Source organism: Pan paniscus, chromosome 3, assembly GCF_029289425.2.
Source record: "Pan paniscus chromosome 3, NHGRI_mPanPan1-v2.0_pri, whole genome shotgun sequence".
Taxonomy (NCBI): domain Eukaryota; kingdom Metazoa; phylum Chordata; class Mammalia; order Primates; family Hominidae; genus Pan; species Pan paniscus.
In genome coordinates, this window is record NC_073252.2 from 182,492,249 (window position 1) to 182,514,017 (window position 21,769).

General features: G+C 42.9%; 1 protein-coding gene across 16 annotated transcripts in view; it reads right to left on the reverse strand.

Annotated features, from left to right (window-relative positions):
• Positions 1-21,769, reverse strand: part of ACSL1 (acyl-CoA synthetase long chain family member 1) — a 71,459-nt gene that overhangs the window by 12,961 nt on the left and 36,729 nt on the right. For 14 of the 16 annotated variants that reach the window (XM_055112051.2, XM_055112050.2, XM_055112054.2 and 11 more), the window contains 9 exons: positions 20,069-20,183; positions 15,402-15,466; positions 11,815-11,916; positions 8,361-8,460; positions 7,961-8,139; positions 5,321-5,353; positions 5,138-5,189; positions 4,555-4,628; positions 1,872-1,949 (listed from right to left, as the gene is read on the reverse strand). In XM_055112051.2, coding sequence (XP_054968026.1) covers positions 1,872-1,949; positions 4,555-4,628; positions 5,138-5,189; positions 5,321-5,353; positions 7,961-8,139; positions 8,361-8,460; positions 11,815-11,916; positions 15,402-15,466; positions 20,069-20,183 — 798 coding nt within the window. Of the gene's footprint in view, positions 1-1,727; positions 1,806-1,871; positions 1,950-4,554; positions 4,629-5,137; positions 5,190-5,320; positions 5,354-7,960; positions 8,140-8,360; positions 8,461-11,814; positions 11,917-15,401; positions 15,467-19,856; positions 19,966-20,068; positions 20,184-21,769 lie in introns of those variants that run through there. The other 2 variants (XM_055112056.2, XM_063604021.1) reach the window with 2 other exon arrangements.

The window sequence follows — 21,769 nt, forward strand, 5'->3', positions numbered from 1 at the left end:
CATTTCAGTTTTAGCATTTCAGGCCAGTTTCCAGAAATCTTAAATTTCCTAAATATAGGTAACTTAAAAAAAATGTGCATTTACTAGTCATTGTACAACATGGAAATGTGGTATTTCTCTTGGTTATCCTGAAGATACGGGACTCAGTAAAAAACCAGGCTATGTTGTTTTTAGTGATGACCACAGAGGTTCTACTCTTTTAGTGCGGTGGTAAGTATCTGTTCAATGAATGACATGGTATTACATATTCTAAATATTTTTAGTGGCTGGGCGCCGTGGCTTACACCTATAATCCCAGCACTTTGGGAGGCTGAGGCAGGTGGATCACTTGAGGTCAGGAGTTCCAGTCGAGCCTGGCCATGTTACGGTGAAACCCCATCTCTACTAAAACAAAAATTAGCCGGGCTTGGTGGCGGGTGCCCATAGTCCCAGCGACTCAGGAGGCTGAGGCTGGAGAATCGCTTGAACCCAGGAGGCGGAGATGGCAGTGGGCTGAGATTGTGCCACTGCTCTCCAGCCTGGGCCACGGAGGGAGACTCTGTCTCAAATATATATATATATATATATAGCCTTCCAGAAACTTTACATTTAATTTATTCTCAAAATAAAAACTTAACTTCTTGCCTAGAGTCCAAGTTTGTTAAAGTCTCACTTTCTTTTGTTTGAATCTGACTGGAAGTTTCTGAAAGGCCACCAAGTATGATGAATTTGTGATACCAGGGTATCTAATACCAGAGTGGCATGCCATTCAGCTAGAATACACTGCATGATTTTTTTCCTGTCTAGTACAAACCATGCTGGCAAGCCATATGGACCTGACAGTTTGCCTATTTTAAAATTTAAAAAGAAAAGATTCAAAAGATGACACAAGGGAAGTACAAATGTTCTCTGTCTTAGAAGCAGAAATCACGAGAAAGGTACACCATGGTTCACTGTTTAACAATTACAGCTCAGAAAGCTTTTGTTCAGTGTGGCCTGCCTTCTAGGCACACCTCTAAAACTCGTTAGGTACAGCAACTCATGTGAGATTGCTTTATAAACCCAGAAGATCCTGAGGTGTGCAGGAAGTAGAAGGAACAGATGGCAGATGGGATCTAATCGCCTTCAATCCTTTGGGATGAGCAAATCCGACAGGGCAGCTGTCATCCAAAGCATCGGCTGATAGTCACCTCTGTCTCCAACACAGCAGAGGGCACACAGCTACAGCTCAGTAACTACTCACTAAATGAATGAATGGTGCTCATTGGTTTTTCCTACAGCATAAAATCCAAAATTGTCAAAGAAGGAAAAAAGGTGGTTCTTGGTCAGTTTTAAAATTAGTCACACAGTTGATTACAGGGAGCCTAGGCAAAGGTCAACTCAAGGATCATCCCCTTTTTCCAAGGGCACTTAGAATATTGCTGAAAAAATTAGTCACAAGCCAACTTGTGCATTAGGAACAAGCACAATCAAAAATAGAGACTTCTCACAGAACGGAAGCCTCGCTGGGCTTTGTAGAACTGAATTAATAATGACTTTACCTTTATAGTTGGTTTTTCTGGACTCATGTCCACATTAGTATCCTTCAAAAGTCTGAACTCCTAATTTTAAAATGAGTGATTAAATTCCAGTATCCTGTTCATACTCAGAAAAAGAATTTATATTCTTTCAAATAATCTGCACCATTTCTAAAACGGGGCTGAGCAGACAATTCTCTATAGGGATGACAGTCCGCACGCCACACTTACCTTCAATAACTGTTCATACATGTGAGCAAGTGGTAAATATGAAATGTGTGTGTCACTGGCACTCAAGGGAAGTGCTTTCTGTAAAACACAACAACTTAGCAGAACATACACAAACAAGCAAGGAAAACAAAATTAAATGCCTACCTCTACAACTCTCTCAAACATATGGGCGAGAGGCAAGAAAGATATCAAAGTATCATCTGGGCAAGGATTGACTGTATTCTGTAAGCAAAGACACCAGCAAGGCAGAAAAGCATTAAGACTCCCAGTGAAGGGGAACATCGCACACCGGGGACTGTTGTGGGGTGTGGGGAGGGGGGAGGGATAGCATTAGGAGATATACCTAATGCTAAATGACAAGTTCATGGGTGCAGCACACCAACATGGCACATGTGTACATATGTAACACACCTGCACGTTGTGCACATGTACCCTAAAACTTAAAGTATAATAATAATAAAATTTAAAAAAAAGACTCCGAGTAACCTTCCATTTTATTTCTGAGCACATAGTACCTCAACACTGAGGAGAAACAGCTTTTGCTTATGGTCTCCAATTTCTTCTCACCAAAGAATAAAATGAAGAACAAGGGGCATGGTGGCTCACGCCTGTAATCCCAGCACTTTGGGAGGCCAAGGCAGGCAGATCACTTGAGGTCAGGAGTTCAAGACCAGCCTGGCCAACATGGTAAAACCCCATCCCTACTAAAAATACAAAAATTAGCCAGACATGGTGGCACATGCCTGTAATTCCAGCTACTCAGGAGGCTGAGGCAGCAGAATTGCTTGAATCAGGGAGGCGGAGGCTGCAGTAAGCCGAGATTGCACCACTGCACTCCAGCCTGGGCAACAGAGTGAGACTCTGAATCAAAAAAAAAAGCAATACTTTAATTATTCAAATAAAGTGGAAGTCACTCCCAATGACAAAGTAAATCCGCTTCAGGGCTTTAATCAAAACAAGGAAAATTTTGCTCAAATTGGAAGGTTAAGGGATTATATGCTCTAATCAGTTAGTATTTCATCACTACAGTATCCTAGTACCCAGCAAGTTCAATTTTACCTTAAGAAATACAGGACCCATTTCAACATAAAATTGCATTTTATGTTGTTAAGGGAAAGGAGGAAAGAAGATAAAAGAAGGTGGATTTCCAAGGTCCTTAGAGTATTTTGAGTTTGATCAATATTTTTAATACCTTAAAGCCCTACTTTACATATCACAATTTGTTTAATGCAACCTCAGATCTGGCACCCAGGAATTTGCTCTCCTATAAAATGCTGATCATGATGGGTCCACAGACAGATTAAGTTTGGACATCTGGTTTCCCTCAGAATGGGCCTTACTTAGGGCAGGCACAGTGAGGGTTTGTATAGAATATTCATGTTATTAACATAAAGAATTCTGGCCAAAACAGGGGGTGTGCAACAGCAGCTGCTGTCATACCAACTAAGAAATGAGGGCATTGTCGTTACCTAGGGGATGATATACCAAGTTCTGAGCCATGCCCCTTCCTTTCCTAAAGCTGGGTCACCCTTAATAATAATGTGACAATGGATGAAAGCATCAATCCTGAGCAAACACAGCAGCCCCAGAAGCACTGGATGTGGGCTGAGCATGCTATAATCTCAGCTTGATTTTATTCAAGTCTGACAGGCATCCCAAGTAGTACTTCTCAGGATGAAATTGTTATATTAATATAATGAGAAATCGGACTCCATTCTATCTATACTTTTCAACTTTCTGACTTAGAACAAAAATATTGTCCATTATCATGATTAGACATCTTACAAAGCTGAGAAGATACTGATATTGTAATTGATTTGATATTGTAACTGACTTTAAACAAAGTTCTGTAATCATTTGCCTCAATGAGCCACCAATGCATTTTAAGTTTTCTTTGAAGGCCAATTAGGAAATTAAAATTTCACTTTGGTAAGGTACTAAATGTTGAACTCTGTTTAGAAAGTATACACCTTCAAAAACGGCATTTGGAAAGTGTGAGCCAAGTAAAGTAAGTGGCAAGATCCCTCAAAGATCAGTTTTCTGCAGCCACCAAACATGTGCATTCCCCAAAGCCATTAAGCTCAGGCTCCTGCTACAAAAATCAGAGCTACAGAATACTTCCAAAGAGACTGCAAAAGCCAATTACGGTAAATGTAAAAAAGAGTATAAGGAAAAGGAATTATATGGTTCAATAAGCACCTTTTTAAAAGGCAAGTTTGGAATAGGCTGTTGGTGTTATGGACTGAATCACATCACCCCCTTCTAAATTCGTATGTCAACATCCTAACTCCCAATGTAGATGGGGCCCTGCTGTGACTGGATAGACTAAGACACTGGATAGTAAACTTTAAAAGTATGGGAAATTAGCTGAAGTGCAAGGCTTTACTACTTCTAGTGCAATGGAAGTCACACTGACCACAACAGATAATAATCATTCAAAAACTTTTAACATATCATTGCCAATTTAAAATAAATTATTTCCCAAATACAGGGACACTGGATAAAAACACAAGAGAGTCCATCTCTTCTCTGTCCTTTCTTGGACATGTTTCTAGGGCAATATCCAAAGAGAGTTTCTCTATATAAATGTTGCAGTGAACTTCATCTGTCAATTCACCTTAATTATCATAAGGCAAGGGTTGGCGATTAGGTTCAAAGTGAAAAAAGAGAGAAGGTGGACTTGGGCCTAAAGTTCTGACCTTACCCATATGTCACATCGTTTCTAAATGCCACATGGACCTAACACAGTGGTGCCACCTTCAGCACTTTCATTCTCAAGGACTAATGTCAATCAATGAGGAAAGATGACGACATCCCAAAAAGTTACCTCTGTTGCTTTCACAAAAGCTGAACAATCGCTCACTATGTTTCGATGAGTGACCATTGCTCCTTTGGGGTTGCCTGTGGAGCACATATGAAGCAGAACAAAGTCAAAGAATGACAGAAATGAAGGAGGCCCAGAAACCTCACATAATTAGGGCCTCAGACACCTCTACTGTTAGATATATCATGAAAGCCAAATGTTGAACACTAAATTCCTAAGCAACCTGCAATCCTTACACTGACTTAATCTTTAAAAACCTTTATTAATATGGGCACATTTTAAAGGGTATATACGTAGTCATAAGAGAAGAAAAACCAGAAATTTTCTTCCTGGGAGCCACCGATATAGTCTGTCCTAGGAAGACAGGTGAATCTAATATCACCCTTAATAAATGTTTGAGGAATTATCCGGCACTCTTGGACTCTGAGAAGATCTTACAGAGCAACAAGAAGACAGCACTTGAACCACTTCCTTCTCTTCTGCTTTTTGTCCGTCTACTGTTAGCTGATAAGTCATCCAAAAGAGGCAGGGGAGAGTCCAGACCAATGGCTGCCATATGTAGAAGCAATTCTATCTAAAAGCTCACCTGTAGTTCCACTTGTGAAACAAATTACTGCAAGATCTTCAGGTGCTGGAGGCTAAAGATTAAAAAAAAAAAAAAAAGCTGGTATAAATCAGAACAGAAAAGAGAACTATAAGCCACAAGGTACCAGGCTAGATATTGAAAACTACAAAGAGGACAGAGCAGGGTCTGACACGGTGTGCTTACCTTGGGCTTCCGTCTGTTGGCTCTTCCCAGGTCCTTAATTAGAAGAGAAAAAAAGTCTTAAATGGAAACGTTTTCTAACTGTAAAGGATAAGGTCACATCGAGTCACTTAAAGCTGGCTTTACTGTGGGGTTCATTCACACCTGGCTCGAAAACAGCATAATTTTCTAATTAAAGAAACTATGGCAGTTTTAATTAACCAGAACCAAAATATTTATTCATTGTTCTGAGAAGCCATTTTCCAGTTACCTCTTCTCTTATATAAAACTACATAAACGGTATTAGGACTGGTCTTTGAAATAGGATGTATTAAAAAAACAGCAGCCAAAGTCTTTACCATGCATTTCTGGTCCCCACTTCCACTTCTTATTAGGGCCTTTAATAAAGCCCTGTTCTTAATCATAACGAGATACTGCAGATACTCCGTAGGTTCCTCAAATCAGAGCACAGCACTACCTCACCCCCACATTCTGCACAACTGACATCTGCAATCTGGGAAGAAGAAAAATCAATCTCTGCTCGATTGAAATGCTAGGCATTTTGGAGAGGCTCAAATATCTGCTCAAATATCTCCCCTCGTAGAGTGGAGATAGGATTTGGGAGCCCCCAATTATAAAACAGGCCACAGCAGACCCTCTAAGACTTCTTCCTGAATGGACTTGAAGGTTAAGAATGACAGAAGCATTGCGCAGGGACAGCATTTCCCAGCGGCAGGCTTCCAGTCACTACCACTGATGGGGTTCGGTTTACTGCATTAGGGCAGTCTTGGTGGCCACTTTAATATCTATTAATTTTAACAAATGAACTATTTATATTCTTTTCCTATTCAAATGGAACAGCTTGAATGAGGATATGGAATGAACATGCCATTGAACACGCCATTGAACATGTTCAATTCACGTGGAAATTAGATGGGTGTGCTCAGGGCTTAGTGAGTTTCTGCCCAGCATACATTAAGTTTTCAATCTTAATTACATTTTAAATGATGTAGTGACAGACCACCGATTAAGAACAGGAACTAATATATCCAATTAGAGGTCAGCCAAAAGCTAAAGCAATAATTCTGTAAATTTTTTTCAAAATAACTTTTATTAGCTCCAGATTTCTACTTGTCTATTAAAAATTCTTACATAACTTCTGGAGATGCCCAATTCTTCAAAAACTGACATTAAATAAAATAAAGCACCAGTTACATACAATTTGGCTCTTAATTTATTGGGAACAAACATTATCCAAATTAGTGCACTGTTGCCGCAAAAGTTTCACAGCCTTACATCTCTCTTACAGTATCACTTAGGAAAAATACTGCAATTATTATTATTTTTTGAGATGGAGTCTCGCTCTGTCACCCAGGCTGCAGTGCAGTGGCGCGATCTCTTCACCTTTTGCTCAGAATATTTTTAAAAACTAAGTATAGATCATATTAAGCAGGTAAGTGTAAAACAATGTCTTCTATAAATTAATGTTTTAATATAAACTTTATATTATAATCTTCAATCAACTAAATAATTTTTAAATTTCAACATTACTTCTTTATCATACAGCAGTCAAAAAACACCAGAAAAATTCCTGCATCTGTGGGAAGGTAAGGGAAAAAGAGATTACATTATAGTAAAAGAGGGTTAAAAGTAAAAAAACAGAAGTGGGGAAACACTAGGTAAGAAGCTATAAAACCCCAATTCAACAAGGAAGCACCCGGGTCAGCACTTGCGGAATCATGTTCGATGCTACTGAGAGAGAGAGTTGGGCAGGGGCGCACACATGCACAAGAAAGAAGGTTCTGTTAGAACACCCGTGCTTCCCTGTGCCTACTGGGCTCCTCAGGAAAGGTTCTACAGATCCTTACTTATAGCCTCAAATTCTTTGTAGGAGGAGGAAAACTACACATAAAAATTTAAAATCCTATCTATAACAGTTTCAGAAAAGTATTTCTAACACCTTCAGAAAGAGAAGGACTGACTCTGTTTTCCTATGACTTGTTATGATATGTATATGAAAAGATCTTCCTCCGGCCATGTTCCTTGGATGGAACTCTAATCCAAGTCCAACTGACGGGGATCAACTTCTTATATCATCTGACATCAAGCACCCGAGCTGAGCATGGACCACACTCATTCTCCCGGAATGGCTGCCTTTAAACTTGTGATTGGTAAGACTCTTGAAAGAGTCAATATGAAAACAAACCAAATCAAACATGTATGTTGGAAATTCACCAACACTCTCCATGAGCCATCCAGGGAAAAGAACAATGAGGCTGATTTCTATACTTGGCTTGGCATTAGAGACAAATTAGTAAGTAAAAGGCATTAAAGCCCAAAGAAGACACAGAAACTGAAAGTTCCACCTGCCTGAAGCTGTAATTCCCATTTCTGGCATTTCCGGGCACAGCTTGTCAGTGCTCTGGAATAAATATTGGAGTGCTGAAAGCACTTGGGTAAGGTGTGATGTGTTAACACTGGGCACACCTGTAGAATCCTTTTTCCAGCAATGAGACAGAAGTTTCTGCTCTCTTTCATGGGTTGTGGAGGCAACCAGCCAGTGCTGGGACTGCACGATAGCACTAGATAGCACTGGATAGCACGTGTGAGCCAACACGGCCCCAGGGAAGGCCTTCAGAGAAGGGAAGGAGGCGGGGCACTCACCTCCATCGCCTTCATGCTGGTGACTTCCACCCCACACCTCTGGCCTCGTTCCACCAGTTCACTGCCGTAGGCATCCATGACAACTATGATTTTAAGGCCTGGTATTAACTTATTTTCTACACCCTCTAATAAGAGTTTGGCCTTCTCTGGCTTGTCAACAAAAACCAGAGAGAGTTCAGCTGTAAATGAAGAGATACAATGAAGAATAAGCTCTGGGATGTTAAAAGATTCACTCTGTCATATCCAGCACAAGGATACTTGAAGTACTACATTCTTTGAATAAAAAGGTAGATATATATTTACATGTAAAATCTTTGTCAAATCAAATGTGAGCAAATGTAAAGTCACTGAACCTAACCAATAACTATGCCAATAATCCAGGCAAAGATCACAGACGTACCTTTGTTGACTATGTACGTGATGGCTTCATTTCCAAGGGTATCATAAAGTGGAACGATCACCATCGAATAAGCAAAGCATCCTTGTTCAATAATCACCCACTAAACAAACAGTAAAAGTCAGGGAGAGAAAACAGGATGTCATCACGTAATCAATAAGGAGAACAATACTCAAGAGAGATTCAAAGTGAAAACATTTGACGCAGCAAAATTAACATCTGTGTTAGCTACTACTCTGTGCCAGGTGCTATAAGGGATTCAGAATGAGAACAAAACACCTGCCCCCTTCTTAAAAAGAAATTAAGGCCAGGCACACTGACTCACACCAGTAATCCCAGCACTTTGGGAGGCCAAGGTTGGGGGAATCAGTTGAGCCCAGGAGTTCAAGACCAGCCTGGGCAACATGGCAAAACCCTGCCTCTACAAAAGTTATCTGGACATGGTGGCACACACCATGTCGCAGCTACTTGAGAGGCTGAGGCAGGAGGATTGCTTGAACCCAGGAGGTTGAGGCTGCAGTGAGCTGTGATCACACCAGTGCACTCCAGCCTAGGTGACAGAGTGAGATCCTGTATGTATGTATGTATGTATGCATGTACAAAGAGAGGGAGGGAGGGAGGGAGGGAAGGAAGGAAAGAGAGAGAGAGAGAAAGAAAGACGAGAGGACAGAGAGAGAAAGAGGAGAGATTGAGAAAGAAAAGAAAAAAGAAAGGAAAGGAAAGGAGAGAAAGAGAGAAAGAAAGATAAATTAAAATCCGCCTGAAGAATTGAGGCAAATATGTTAAAAGATAATTAGCAATAATTATTAGACAGGGACTGACCCAGAGATAAGAAAGCCCACCATCGGCCAAGGTAGCTACAGATGCTACTGGGAGGGTGTAACTGAGATTGCCTTTGGAAAGAGAAAGAAAGAGAGAGAGAGAGACAGAGACAGAGGGAGGCAGGGAGATGCTAACAGAGGGGATGGCAGGATCAAAAGCAGGGGTAGTGAGAGCGATCTGACTGGCACAGATGGTTCTGGCTGGAGAGCAGGGAGCAGCCACTGAGAGTTTCTCAGCAAAACAGCGGCTGTGGGGCTCAAGGAAGACCCCTCTGGTAGCAGGGCACTGTATGCCCTGGAATAGGGGAAGAAGTACCTTGTCTAGCAGCAAAACTGTTTTGATAAAATCCCTCTAGAAAAGTGCAGGAAAGAAGTGAGACAATAACTGGCCACACTGCCACATGCAAGAGGCAGTAAGATGTGTCTGAAGGCACTGGCCACATAGCCACTTGCCCTACCTAATGGACAAAGGTGAAAGATCACTCTTTCACTACCATACCCAGGGGTACCCCACTGCCTCTGGCTGCACCTTTCTAATGAAATCATCTGCAGAACTCTGACACACAGGACAGAAAAAGGCACAGCCAGGGGAAGGGGGCACAACCCACTCACATCCACTTGGCCTGGAACTAGGCTTCTGAGTTTCGGTTTTTTCCCAGAAGGAATTTTCAGCCAACAACATAGAGATCAGGTCCCAGCTCCTTAGGCACATGTGACGCATAAGGAAGGCTGTCTTTCCTGCCACTCCACCACATGAAAATGCTCCACTCCCAGACACAGGTGTGAACGTGGGCATTCCCTTGGCCTCCCCGCCCCTATTTCCTTCGAGATTCTACTCAGGTGCCACCTCCAGGGAGCCCTCCTTGACTGAGCTCCCATAATCCTTCTGCCCTGCGCCCACACTTACCACTTGACAGAGAAAGCACCGGTGTTTAGGTCTGTCTTGCCTTATGTGGTACCTCAGGAAGAGAGGCCGAGTCACTGTGCTTTGTTACCCCAACACAGTGTCTGACATATAGTGGGTGCTCAGCAAACATTTGTTGAATGAACTCATAAATACAGGAAGGAACCTATTTCTTATTTGTTTTGCAGTTCTAGATTCATGATAAAATTCCATCAAAACAAACATTTTGATGTGTTCATTTGGGATGAAAAAAACTAAATTCTACAAGCCCAGTCACAGTCCAGTTGTGGAGAATGCTGTTTTCCCCTTGAAAGACCACAAAACTCTAAGAAGCCATCTTTATTTATAAAAAAAAAAAAAAAGTCAGTAGCACAGGGATTGAGTCAGCATGTCTTCTGGACACAAGCAGGTATAAGAATAAATTCTATTTCTTCAAGCCAGATGCTTCCATTTTTCTAAGCCAGCTAGATCTACTAATCTGTTGAGTCTTACCATAAGCAATACTTCCAAAAGAGCTGCTCATTTAAACTCAGTTTCTGATATGTTTTGGCTGTGTCCCCACCCAAATCTCAACTTGAATTGTATCTCCCAGAATTCCCACGTGTTGTGGGAGGGACCCTGGGGGAGGTAATTGAATCATGGGAGCTGGTCTTTCCCATGCTATTTTTGTGATAGTAAGTTTCATGAGATCTGATGGGTTTATCAGGGGTTTCTGCTTTTGCTTCTTCCTCATTTTCTCTTGCCGCCACCATGAAAGAAGTGCCTTTCACCTCCTGCCATGATTCTGAGGCCCCCCCAGCCATGTGAAACTGCAAGTCCAATCAAACCTCTTTTTGTTCCCAGTCTCAGGTATGTCTTTATCAGCAGCGTGAAAATGGACTAACACACTTTTACACACTGGTTTACAGAAACCGTGCTGGGCTTAGACCACCAATGACAGACTGCCCAAAGGAAGGCTGGCTAGCAGTGAGTACTGTCCCCATCACCCATGGTATTTTAAACTCTAGAAACCAACCAGAGGGAAAGCCTCATACCTTTCAGAAAGGAAAAAAAGGAACTGCTACTGACAAAAATGTATCTAAGTCTCTCTATAACTTATTAGTGCCATTTTTCTAACCACAGAGGTGACTCTTAAAGTAAAAAGACTCCTTTGTTAGTTATCTGTTCTAAGGATTTTATTTGGGAACCTGGTTTAAAAAAACTAAAATAATCCCCCCAAAAAAGTGATTTCTTTTTTCTCTTAAAGGCGATTAAAAGGCCCTGGTTCAGGTTTTCCTTTCTTTTTTTTTTGAGACGGAGTTTCGCTCTTGTTGCCCAGGCTGGAGTGCAATGGCACAATCTTGGCTCACCGCAACCTCTGCCTCCCAGATTCAAGCGATTCTCCTGCCTCAGCCTCCCAAGTAGCTGGGATTACAGATGTGTGCCACCAGGCCTGGCTAATTTTGTATTTTTAGTAGAGATGGGGTTTCTCCATGTTGGTCAGGCTGGTCTGGAACTCCCGACCTCTGGTGACCCACCCACCTTGGCCTCCCAAAGTGCTGGGATTACAGGCGTAAGCCACTGTGCCCGGCGGCCCTGGTTGAGGTTTTCATATGTGTAACTTTCTAAGGTGTAACGTAAAGCTATACTTTTAGTAGAAATCAGACTACAAAATCTGGTCTCTAGCAGAAGTTAGGCTCTTATATCTGAGAATTCTCAAAATCATGCACAGCAAGTACCTACTGGTTCATACCTCAGGTCTATTTTGAGCAAAGATGCCAATGAACTGATCTGGGGTGGTCTTGAAGCCCTTCTGGATCAGTGCTGAGCCTATGCACTCCGACAATTCTGCAACCTAAAATGGAGAGGAAAAAGTTAGAAGCAGCATTGGGCCCCAACTCCAGAAACAAAGCTGACCAGACGGCAGGCTTGTATCTCAGCCAGCAAGCAATGCTGCACACAGAAAGGGAGAGGGAACATGCAGGTATTCCTTTATTGATAGATTTTTTGGTAAAACACAAGGTTTTATTCACAAGAAATCAGAATTAAGAGAACTGACCGCAGGGTTCCTTCTGCAAAGCAAATTAATCTTATCCCAATGGCTGCAGGTCACAGATAATTATATGGCAGGGCTATTTATACATTTTTTTCTATTTTAGTTTTATACAATTTAAAAAATAATAGAGAGATGGATTTTTTTTATTTATAAAGCAGCCAAAACTTGCTTATTTGGTATAAACACAGAAACAGCAACTTTTGAGAGACCTATAAAAAATAAGAGCAAGCTCTTATCCTTAAGTTCTACAATTCCATTCTTGAGAATGTATTCTTAGGAAACAATTCAAACTCAGGAGGAGGTTTTTAAAAGCCTACATACAGGCCAGGCACCGTGGTTCACGCCTATAATCCCAGCACTTTGGGGGGCCGAGGCAGGCAGATCACTTGAGGGAGTTCGAGGCCAGCCTGGCCAACATGGTAAAACCCCGTCTCTACTGAAAATAAAAAATTAGCCAGGCATGGTGGCGTGAAACTGTAATCCCAGTTACTCAGGAGGCTGAGGCAGAATTGCTTGAACCCAGGAGGCGGAGTCTGCAGTGCACTGAGATCACCCCACCGCACTCCAGCCTGGGTGACAGGCGAGACTCCATCTCAAAAAAAAAAAAAAAAAAAAAGCCTACATATAAACAATATGCAAATATTTCAAAATTATTGTATTAAAAATCTCTAGGGTAAAAAACCTAATCACGGCTGGATGACTAAGTAAATGATGGTAAATCACTAAGAAAATGCTACATAGTAAATATTATAATTATGAAAACTATATCAAACTTAGGACAATATTACAATGATAAGCGACACATGTAAATATAAAAATGCATATTATAATAACTAAGTAAAAATTGATAGGTTTGCAAAATTCAGCAGGGTTATCCTATCCTCTCCCTGTTCCTACCCCAAATAAACTAAAATTTTTTAAAAATCTTAAACTTTGCAGTTCTTTTCTTTTCCTTTTTCTTTTCTTTCTTTCTTTTTTTTTTTGAGACATAGTCTCACTCTGTTGCCCAAGCTGGAGTACAAGGGCATGGTCTTGGCTCACTGCAACTTCCTCCTCACGGGTTCAAGAAATTCTCCCTGCCTCAGCCTCCAGAATAGCTGGGATTACAGGCACCTGCCACCACACTCAGCTAATTTTTGTATTTTTCAGTAAAGACAGGGTTTTGCCATGTTGGCCAGGCTGGTCTTGAACTCCTGACCTCAGGTGATCTGCCCCCATCGGCCTCCCAAAGTGCTGGGATTATAGGCGTGAGCCATACCGTGCCTGGCCTGGAGTTATTTTCTTTATTCTCAGTTCGCAAATTCTCAAGAGTACTCTTAAAGCACACCCATACCCGTAGGAAATAAGGCCATACCTACTCCTGGCCTGGAACCCTACTGGTTCTGGGCCTTGGCACCATCCTGGCCCTGCCTATGAGGAACAGACTGATCGTGGTAAGGTGACAATAGGATGACACAAACAGGCTCATTACTACTCTCTCCTTCACAGACGAGTTCAAAAGTCTTGGTTGCATTTAAGGAATCAGAGCCTGAGAAATGCCTGCAATTGGATGCTATATAGCTGGTAAATATGATTGAATAATACACGCACATTTATATTTCTAGATCGGTCATACATTCTTAAAAAAAAAAAAAAAACAACCCTTTAAGGCATTCCTAGCCACCAAAAGGTCATATTCATTGGATGATTGAAAAAAAAAAAGATTTGAATGTACAAATCCAAAGTTGGCTTCAGTTTTGTATCTTCACCTGCTTCCAAATGAAGTGTGCAAGTCATAGATTCACACCTTCAGAAACCCCAGTGATTTTCAATCTGCCTTGAAAACGCCTATCTGCAATGGACGTGTCTTCTCTCTTCCAGCCACTAAACAACAGAAGTAACCCAGGAGGCACAGAGGATTCCATGATGCCTCAGGACCATCACACACAACACACACATGTTCAACACACACAGGCTGTTCTTACACTTGTGAAAATGAGGGATCCTGGAAACTACTATTTGTGCAAGAAACTACTATTTGGCTCTGACAGGACAGAATAAAAATGGGAAATTCTTCCAATCATGTGAGATACTGCTCCTAGCTCCTTCTACAGGGGAGGTGTGAGAAGTTGCTTCCCCTTCTCTTGAGAGACAGATGAACACCTCTCAAGCAAAGCCTTCTGCATCCTGTCGACCCCAGAGGACGGACGGGGAGAAATCATGCACTTCAGTCTGAGAAGAACCAACAAGCACTACTGCAGGAGTGTGGCTCCGAGGCTGCAGAGAACGATCCCTTCCACAGACGCACCCCAAAGACACCAGCTCCTAAGCTGCCCTTCACACAAAACCCAGAAGGAGGAAGTGCATTTGTATTCATGAATCCACATGATTACCTGCCCCTAGAGCAGGAGAAGGGGGGCCAGGGACGGGAGCCTTTCCTGGACAGCTGTGTGGAAGCAGCAGGCAGCAGAGCTGGCATGTCTGGAGCACGTGCCTGTCCCGGGGTGCCGTGTGGACTGGGGAAGAGCTGTGGCACCCACATTCATTGTAATCATGATAAATAAATAAATAAACAGCAACGTCTTCCTGCACTGCTACTGCCACTCATGAGCCGCTGTTTCAACAGCTGTAGCCGTCGATGGGTGGGGACTAGAGACCGACAAGGGCCACCATACTCAGATCCCAGCTTCCTTTGTGCTTATACAGTAACACAAGTGCCTTCCCCGAACATCTGTGTTCCTCCCTACAGCTGCCTGGGGGTAAGTGTCACACAGGTGGTGAGTTGGCCAAGGACAGCTTTGAGGGTCAGCAGCACGCACTAGGAAAGCCTACACAAGAGGCTGCAGGCCTTGCTTCTGGTCCTGGTTCTGCCACTAACCAGCTATGACCTTGGGTGAGTCACCTCTTTTCCTGAGACAGGTCCTCCTCATCTGTGAAATGAAGACGTATTCCCACTTTCCAGCTTCTGAGTTTTTCTAGTACCCCTCAAGTGGAGAGAAATAATGCCATGCCGCCAGGGGGACCGGGAGAGTTTCTAGAATTTTATCTTACAAATTATACTTGACTTCACAATGTATCCACATCAGCTTTGAAATACAATGCTTTGAACCACCTGTGAAATTCCTTAACTTGTTCTCCCCAAACCTTTGTGTCAAGTTTCTCCTTGGATGCCCCATGCTTACGGCAAGGCTCTGAGCTGGTCCAGCACATACACTCTGGAGAAACCTTCCGGCTCCAAGAATTCACATACAGAAGCACCCCTGCTTGCAAGAGGAGTCCACAGAGCCTGTCTCATACAAACTCACCTGTTTATATGAAAGCCATTCATAGGGTTGGTCTGGTTTCCGAGAGCCTAAACAAGGGCCATTATCTAAAAAAAGAGAAAAAACAACAGATGGGCTGAACGTACATAAATATTCCTAGATTTTAATTTGTATCCCAACCCCACTCTACTAAACATCAGCTAGACTCTACTTTAGTCCTCAGATAAGAAATGGCGGCTTCAGATTGGAAATGTTTTCTCCCTCAGTTTTGGTCTGATTTTGTCTTTGCTTGTTTATTTCTGTTTTGTTTAAGTGGGGCAGGAGAGGGGGACAGAGGGGAGAAAAGGCAATATCCAACTCTTAAGGGCACTTAATTTGTGATTCCTCTTTAACACCCTACTGGTTTAGACCAGGAGTCAGCAGATGAGTGGTAAAGAGAAGCTGTTGTAGTGGTAAACAGATACCTTTTCAGAAGAGGTATTCAGCAAAACTTTTCAAGAAGTCTAAAGCATTCTAACTCAGAATACGGAAAGGAAAATATAATTCTTTATGTGTCCAAATTTTGATGACCAAAGGTATCAAGAATTACCTGGAATCCTGGTTACATGGGTGAAGTCATGATTGCAGAAAAACAAAAACAAAGAAAAGATGCAAAATGAGGTGACGTGAAGCGGTATCTGTGAAGCAAAAGTTAGGAAATACCGAGATGTTTCCCGATTCCTATTCAGGTTTCAAAGAAGCAAAAGGGGACCATAGTGCATCTGGCTTTAGCATGTTAGGTCTGAGTGTTCGTGAGGAGGCTCTGATTTGACGTGAGGACCTAAAGAAGTAGGATGGAAGGCAGGGCTGGCCCCATCACACAGATCATGCCCCAGACAACGGCAGTGTGCTGCACGTGCAGATTCAGGAATCAGCCACGTGGCTGAGGAGGACGCAGGCTGGACACACTGACTTCTTTGCCATCCCTAAAAACAGTCCTGATGAAAACAGGAAGACCTATTCTCGGACCCTCTCCAATTTACAGAGACTGTAACAAGCACCATACAAGATGAGTCCAATCAGATGTTGCTTCCAGATGGGAAAAAAATTGCACTAGCCATATGAAATGATGCGATTTTATTCCTCAAAAACAGAGACAGGCACACTGCAGCCAAGGGCCAAATCAGGCCCACTGGCTGTTTTTGTAGACACAGTGATAGTGGCACACAGCCACACTCATTCATTTTTGTTCTGTGTGAGGCTGCAGTTGAGTAGTTGCAACCAAGACCATATGGCACCAAAGCCAAAAATATTTACTACCAGGCTTTTTACAGAAAACATATGCCAGCTCCAGCTCTAGAACTAGCCGTTAAGCTGCAGGCTCACCAGGGGAACTTGATACTATACCAGGTTCTATTATACCCAGGCTCTAGAATTTTTTATTCAGTTGAATAGGGATGGGGCCTGGGCCTCAGTATTTTTTAGAAGCTCCCCGATGGCACAAAAGTGCAGCTAGAGATGAGAGCCACTGAGAAGCAGGGAGCTCAATCTTTATAAATGGCTTCCTTGGTGCAGTTTTAAAGTACTAGGTTTAAAAACTCTAGGCGGGCTGCTTCTATCATTCAACAAACTTCTGACCCCTTATCCAAGTGCTGGGTCTTGCTCTTTTGTTTCAGTTTAACTCTACAGTAGCCTAAAAAAATCAAAGCTTAGAATAAAAAGATCTTCTGGGGGGAAAAAAAAAAAAGGAAGCAAATCGAGACCTGCAAAGCAGCTCCCTTCAATGAGTACAGATCAAGAAGACTGGACATACTTTCCTTCACCTTCTCTGACACATCCATAAAAGGACTTTCATTTTCCAGGGGGAGCAAGCGACCAAAGAAACGTTATGTGACTTGTCTTCAGATCAGAGGAGAGTCAAAAGCATAATGTAAGTCACCACGCTCCTCGATGAATGCATATACATTTACATGTATACAGCAGGTCCTCAAATAACGGCATTTCATTTGCACGCTCTCCCCACATCTATGTGGTTTTTCCTGGGAACTCTGGGTTCCTCCCACATCCCAAAGCTGTGCCTGTGAGGTGAACTGGTGCATCTCTACGGTCCTAGTGAGTGTGGGTGAGCGGAGTGAGTGTGTGAGTGTGAGTGGGTGTGAGTATGAGTCTCCCTACGATGGGAGGGTGTCCTGGCCAGGGCAGTTCCCACCTGACATCCTGAGCTGCCCAGATGGGCTCCAGCCGCCCATGACCCTTAACTGGAATAAACAGGTAAATATCTTACTTATTTTTATCAATTGTTCCTAAATGTCTGTATCGCTCATATTTATTTCATGTTTAACATAAGAAGTGTGGTCTTTATTTAGAAGTTTGGTGATGTTTTTGTGACTAGAAATACGCTGTGGGAATTTAACTCTTGTTCGTATCAATTAGCCTGTGGAAAAAATTGGTTTCATTATAGTCGTTTTCAAGTTGCAGTTTCCAAGAACCTATCAAAGACATTAACTGAGGACTTACCGTATACGTGCTCTGTGGTGGTGGTAAAGCACACACACACACACACACACACACACTGTTTCATGTGCCATATGTTAGGTTGATCCACCTGATGGATATTTACTATCACAGACAAAACCTGACCTTGACACCAACTTTGAAAATGTTCATAAATTAAATAATACACAAGTAAGCTTGCTTTTCCTTTGTAATAGGGCTTAATGCACGTGCTATGGGAACACTGGGACAAACTCGCCAAGCTGAGACATCCAATGTTACCAGTGTCAAGTAAAAAACAATAGTCACTTTTTTTTTTTTTTTTTTGAGACGGAGTCTCGCTCTGTCACCCAGGCTGGAGTACAATGGTGCAATCCTGGCTCACTGCAACCTCCACCTCTCCGGTTCAAGCGATTCTCCTGCCTCAGCCTCCTGAGTAGCGGGGGTTACAGACATGCACCACCACACCCAGCTAATTTTTGTATTTTTAGTAGAGACGGAGTTTCACCATGTTGGTCAGGCTGGTCTCGAACTCCTGACCTCGTGACCTGCCCGCCTTGGTCTCCCAAAGTGCTGGGATTACAGGTGTGAGCCACCAGGCCCGGCCAATAGGCACTTCTTGAGTGCATATTACATGCAACGTATCATGAGGGATAGAGCCAGCAATACCACATGGTTCCTGACCATAAAAAGATTACAATGTAGCTAGCAGTGAGTGGCCCAAATAAAAGCTAAGCATCAGAGGATTTAAATAACAAAGCACAGATTCCAAGACCATTTTTAGAGAAGTACCTGGTATAAGCAAAAATGAAGTGGCTAAAATAGAAAGAGGGGTGGAGAAACCAGAGGTACTCCCTCCTTCACTGAGGATGCATTAGTGGGGCGCTCACTGTGTGCCAGGCACTGTCAGTGCTGTGAAAAGAGATGACTGATAGCCACCCTGTTCTCAAGGAGCTCGGGCTAGGGGGGCAGAATGCCAGGTGAACACCTCTGTGCCATCAGGAGTTATGCAGAAGGAATACAATGTGCTGGGAGGGAAAAGGGAAGAAATGCTTCACTCGGAGGTAGGGGATGAAAATGATAGACTAGGAAGGTTTTAGAGAAAAGGTGAAATGCAGTGAGTTTTGTAAGATTAAAGAATACATCAAGCACCCAGGCTGGGGGTAGAAAGAGACTTTATGATCAAGAAAAAAAAGTGCACGGCCGGGCATGGTGGCTTGAGCCTGTAATCCCAGCCCTTTGGGAGGCCGAGGTAGGTGGATCACCTGAGATTGGGAGTTTGAGAGCAGCCTGACCAACATGGAGAAACCCCGTCTCTATTAAAAAATACAAAATTAGCTGGGCGTGGTGGTGCATGCCTGTAATCCCAGCTACTCAGGAGGCTGAGGCAGGAGAATCACTTGAACCCAGGAGGTGTAGGCTGCGGTGAGCCAAGATCATGCCATTGCACTCCAGCCTGGGCAACAAGAGCAAAACTCCGTCCAAAGAAAAAAAAAAAGTGCACAAGTCTGGGCATGGTGGCTCACACCTGTAGTCCCAGTGCTTTGGGAGGCTGAGGCAGGAGACTCACTTGAGGTCAGAAGTTTGAGTCCAGCCTGGGCAACAGAGCAAGACCCCATTTCTAAAAAACAAAATAGAACTGCACAAAGCCTCAGGGCTAGGGGAGAGCAGAGGTAGTCGTGGCTCTGCAGGAAGTTCAGTATGACCTGAGGGCCCTATACAGGAGGCCTGGGAGGGACAGAGGCTGGAAAGGAGGTATGCTGGATATCACAGGGTTTCTTACACTACAGTTAATAATTAAGGGTAATCCCATGAGCCAACATTTCCCAAGTATCTTTAACAGAACACTGCCATCCTGGGATGTCAGTATTTCTTTCTCAAAATATGGGTCTCATGGTCAAGTAAGCATGAAAAGTGCCGGATTGGGCCCAGTTCAACAGACCTCTTTATTGCAGGAAACGTCAGAGCCTATTGTGCACTGGTGTAACATGTGACTCACCATAAAATACAGGATGTGACACTCACATATTTGACCATGGAGCCCCCAGGGCCACAGGGAACATCTAGAGGGTCCAGTGAGCTTTGGGACTGACTCTGGGAAAGTTACAGTGGACACAGTGGGGCCTGAGCGATCCTAAGGAGGCGAAAGATAGGAGCAAATGTGCATTTCTGAAAGGCCACTCGTTCTTCATGAAACACGGCGAGCAGGAGCCACGCAAATGCAGGAAAATGCTTACTTGACACCTGTATTCCCCGCTGGAAACCTTCGTATAATGTTGTGACATCATCATAGAAATACACCAAGGGCTCGTCGCTGTCAAGTAGTGCGGATCTTCGTGCACCACCACTACCCTATCAAAAAAGAAAGGGGGGCAGGTTAGAAGGCAGTGAAACATCTATGCACTGTGGAATGGCTAAATCAAGCTAATTAACATATCCATTCCTTTACATTCTTGTCACTTATCTGTAGTGAGAACACTTAAAATCTATTCTCTTAGTAATTTCAGGTATATGGTACATTGTTATTAACTACAGTCACCAACTAATAGTGAACATAGTCACCATTTTTATTAAAAATAGATGTCCTGAACTCGTTCCTATTATACACCATAAATACACATAATTTGTATTTGTCCATTAAAAAATAAAAAGCTTAAAAATTAAATATAAAGTCTAATATGCCCCTGTGGTATCCACACCCCTCTAGGCGGCCACCTGCGGAACAGCTGCCCAGTGAGTGAGTGCTGAAAGACTGCAGTGCAAGATGTGCTGATGTAAACCAATCATTCGCCTGGAGGTAAACACAGGCTTCGGGGAACCACGGCTAAGTCAGAAAGATGCCTGAAGAGAGAAAACAGGTTTACAGACCTACAAGTGCTGGTCCTGCCGGATAAGGCCAAAGAGAGCAAGAGAAGAGCCACAAACTGCCACCACTACACACATTGACAGTTCTCAAGCCAGTGCCATCCACAGCACAGAGGACTGATCCTGTTCAGCTCTGGTGGAAATGAAACCCCATTTGGTTATACTTCTAAAATGTTACCTATAATCTTTTTGAGACTATTTCCACTACTTTATCTCCTCACCAAGCGCAATATCATCTGTTAGAAACTTCACTTTCTTGCATAGCATCTCTAACAGTTAAAATCATCAGCTACAACAGTTAAAATCATCAGCTCTGCACATATGCATGTGCAGAGACAGGTCTTTATTAGTTTTAGGTGCAACATTTATAGGTGTGCAGATTTGACATCGCTGTGCACCTTTCTCTAAGTCGTCTTCATCTGTTAGCTTCCTGAGTATATTTGCTATGTGCAAGAACTCCTAATGATGGATAAGGCGGCAGGGCCTAGCCTCTCACAGTAGCAGCAGTAGTCTTTACAGGTAGCAGGTCTCCAATGTGAGCTGCTGAGTCCTCTGGGGCCAAAGGACACTGTAAGGCATCCAGACATCCACAGAAAGCCAAAAAGCACTCTTTAGAGACTGATAAATAAAAGCTCAGTGACTACGACGTTAGAGCCTACCTTTTTTTTTTTTTTTAATTTCAGAGAGGGGCCTTCACTTTTACAACAGTCTGGAAACCCTTGGAGAAATTAGACTGTGATATGATAACTTCTGGTACCAACAAGAGAGAGCTGTCCAAAAGTGGAAGAGATCATTTCTGGCTTAAGGTGTGATGAAACAAAACAGGAGACACCAAAAAGAAGTGTGGAAAAGCTAGGTCTCAGAGTAGGGCGGCAGGCTGAGGAGGGCAGCGCTGAGGAGGAAGTGGATGGGTGCCAGGGGGTGAACTCACAGGGAGACCCTTTAGAAGGCGATGACTGCCTGATCTGTTTCCATGGACTCTTCTATTTTTATTAGGATTATCCATTTCTCTTCCTACAAGCTCTTTTGCTTTTTGTCCACCCTTAAGTTATAATGTATATACTGTTTAAAAA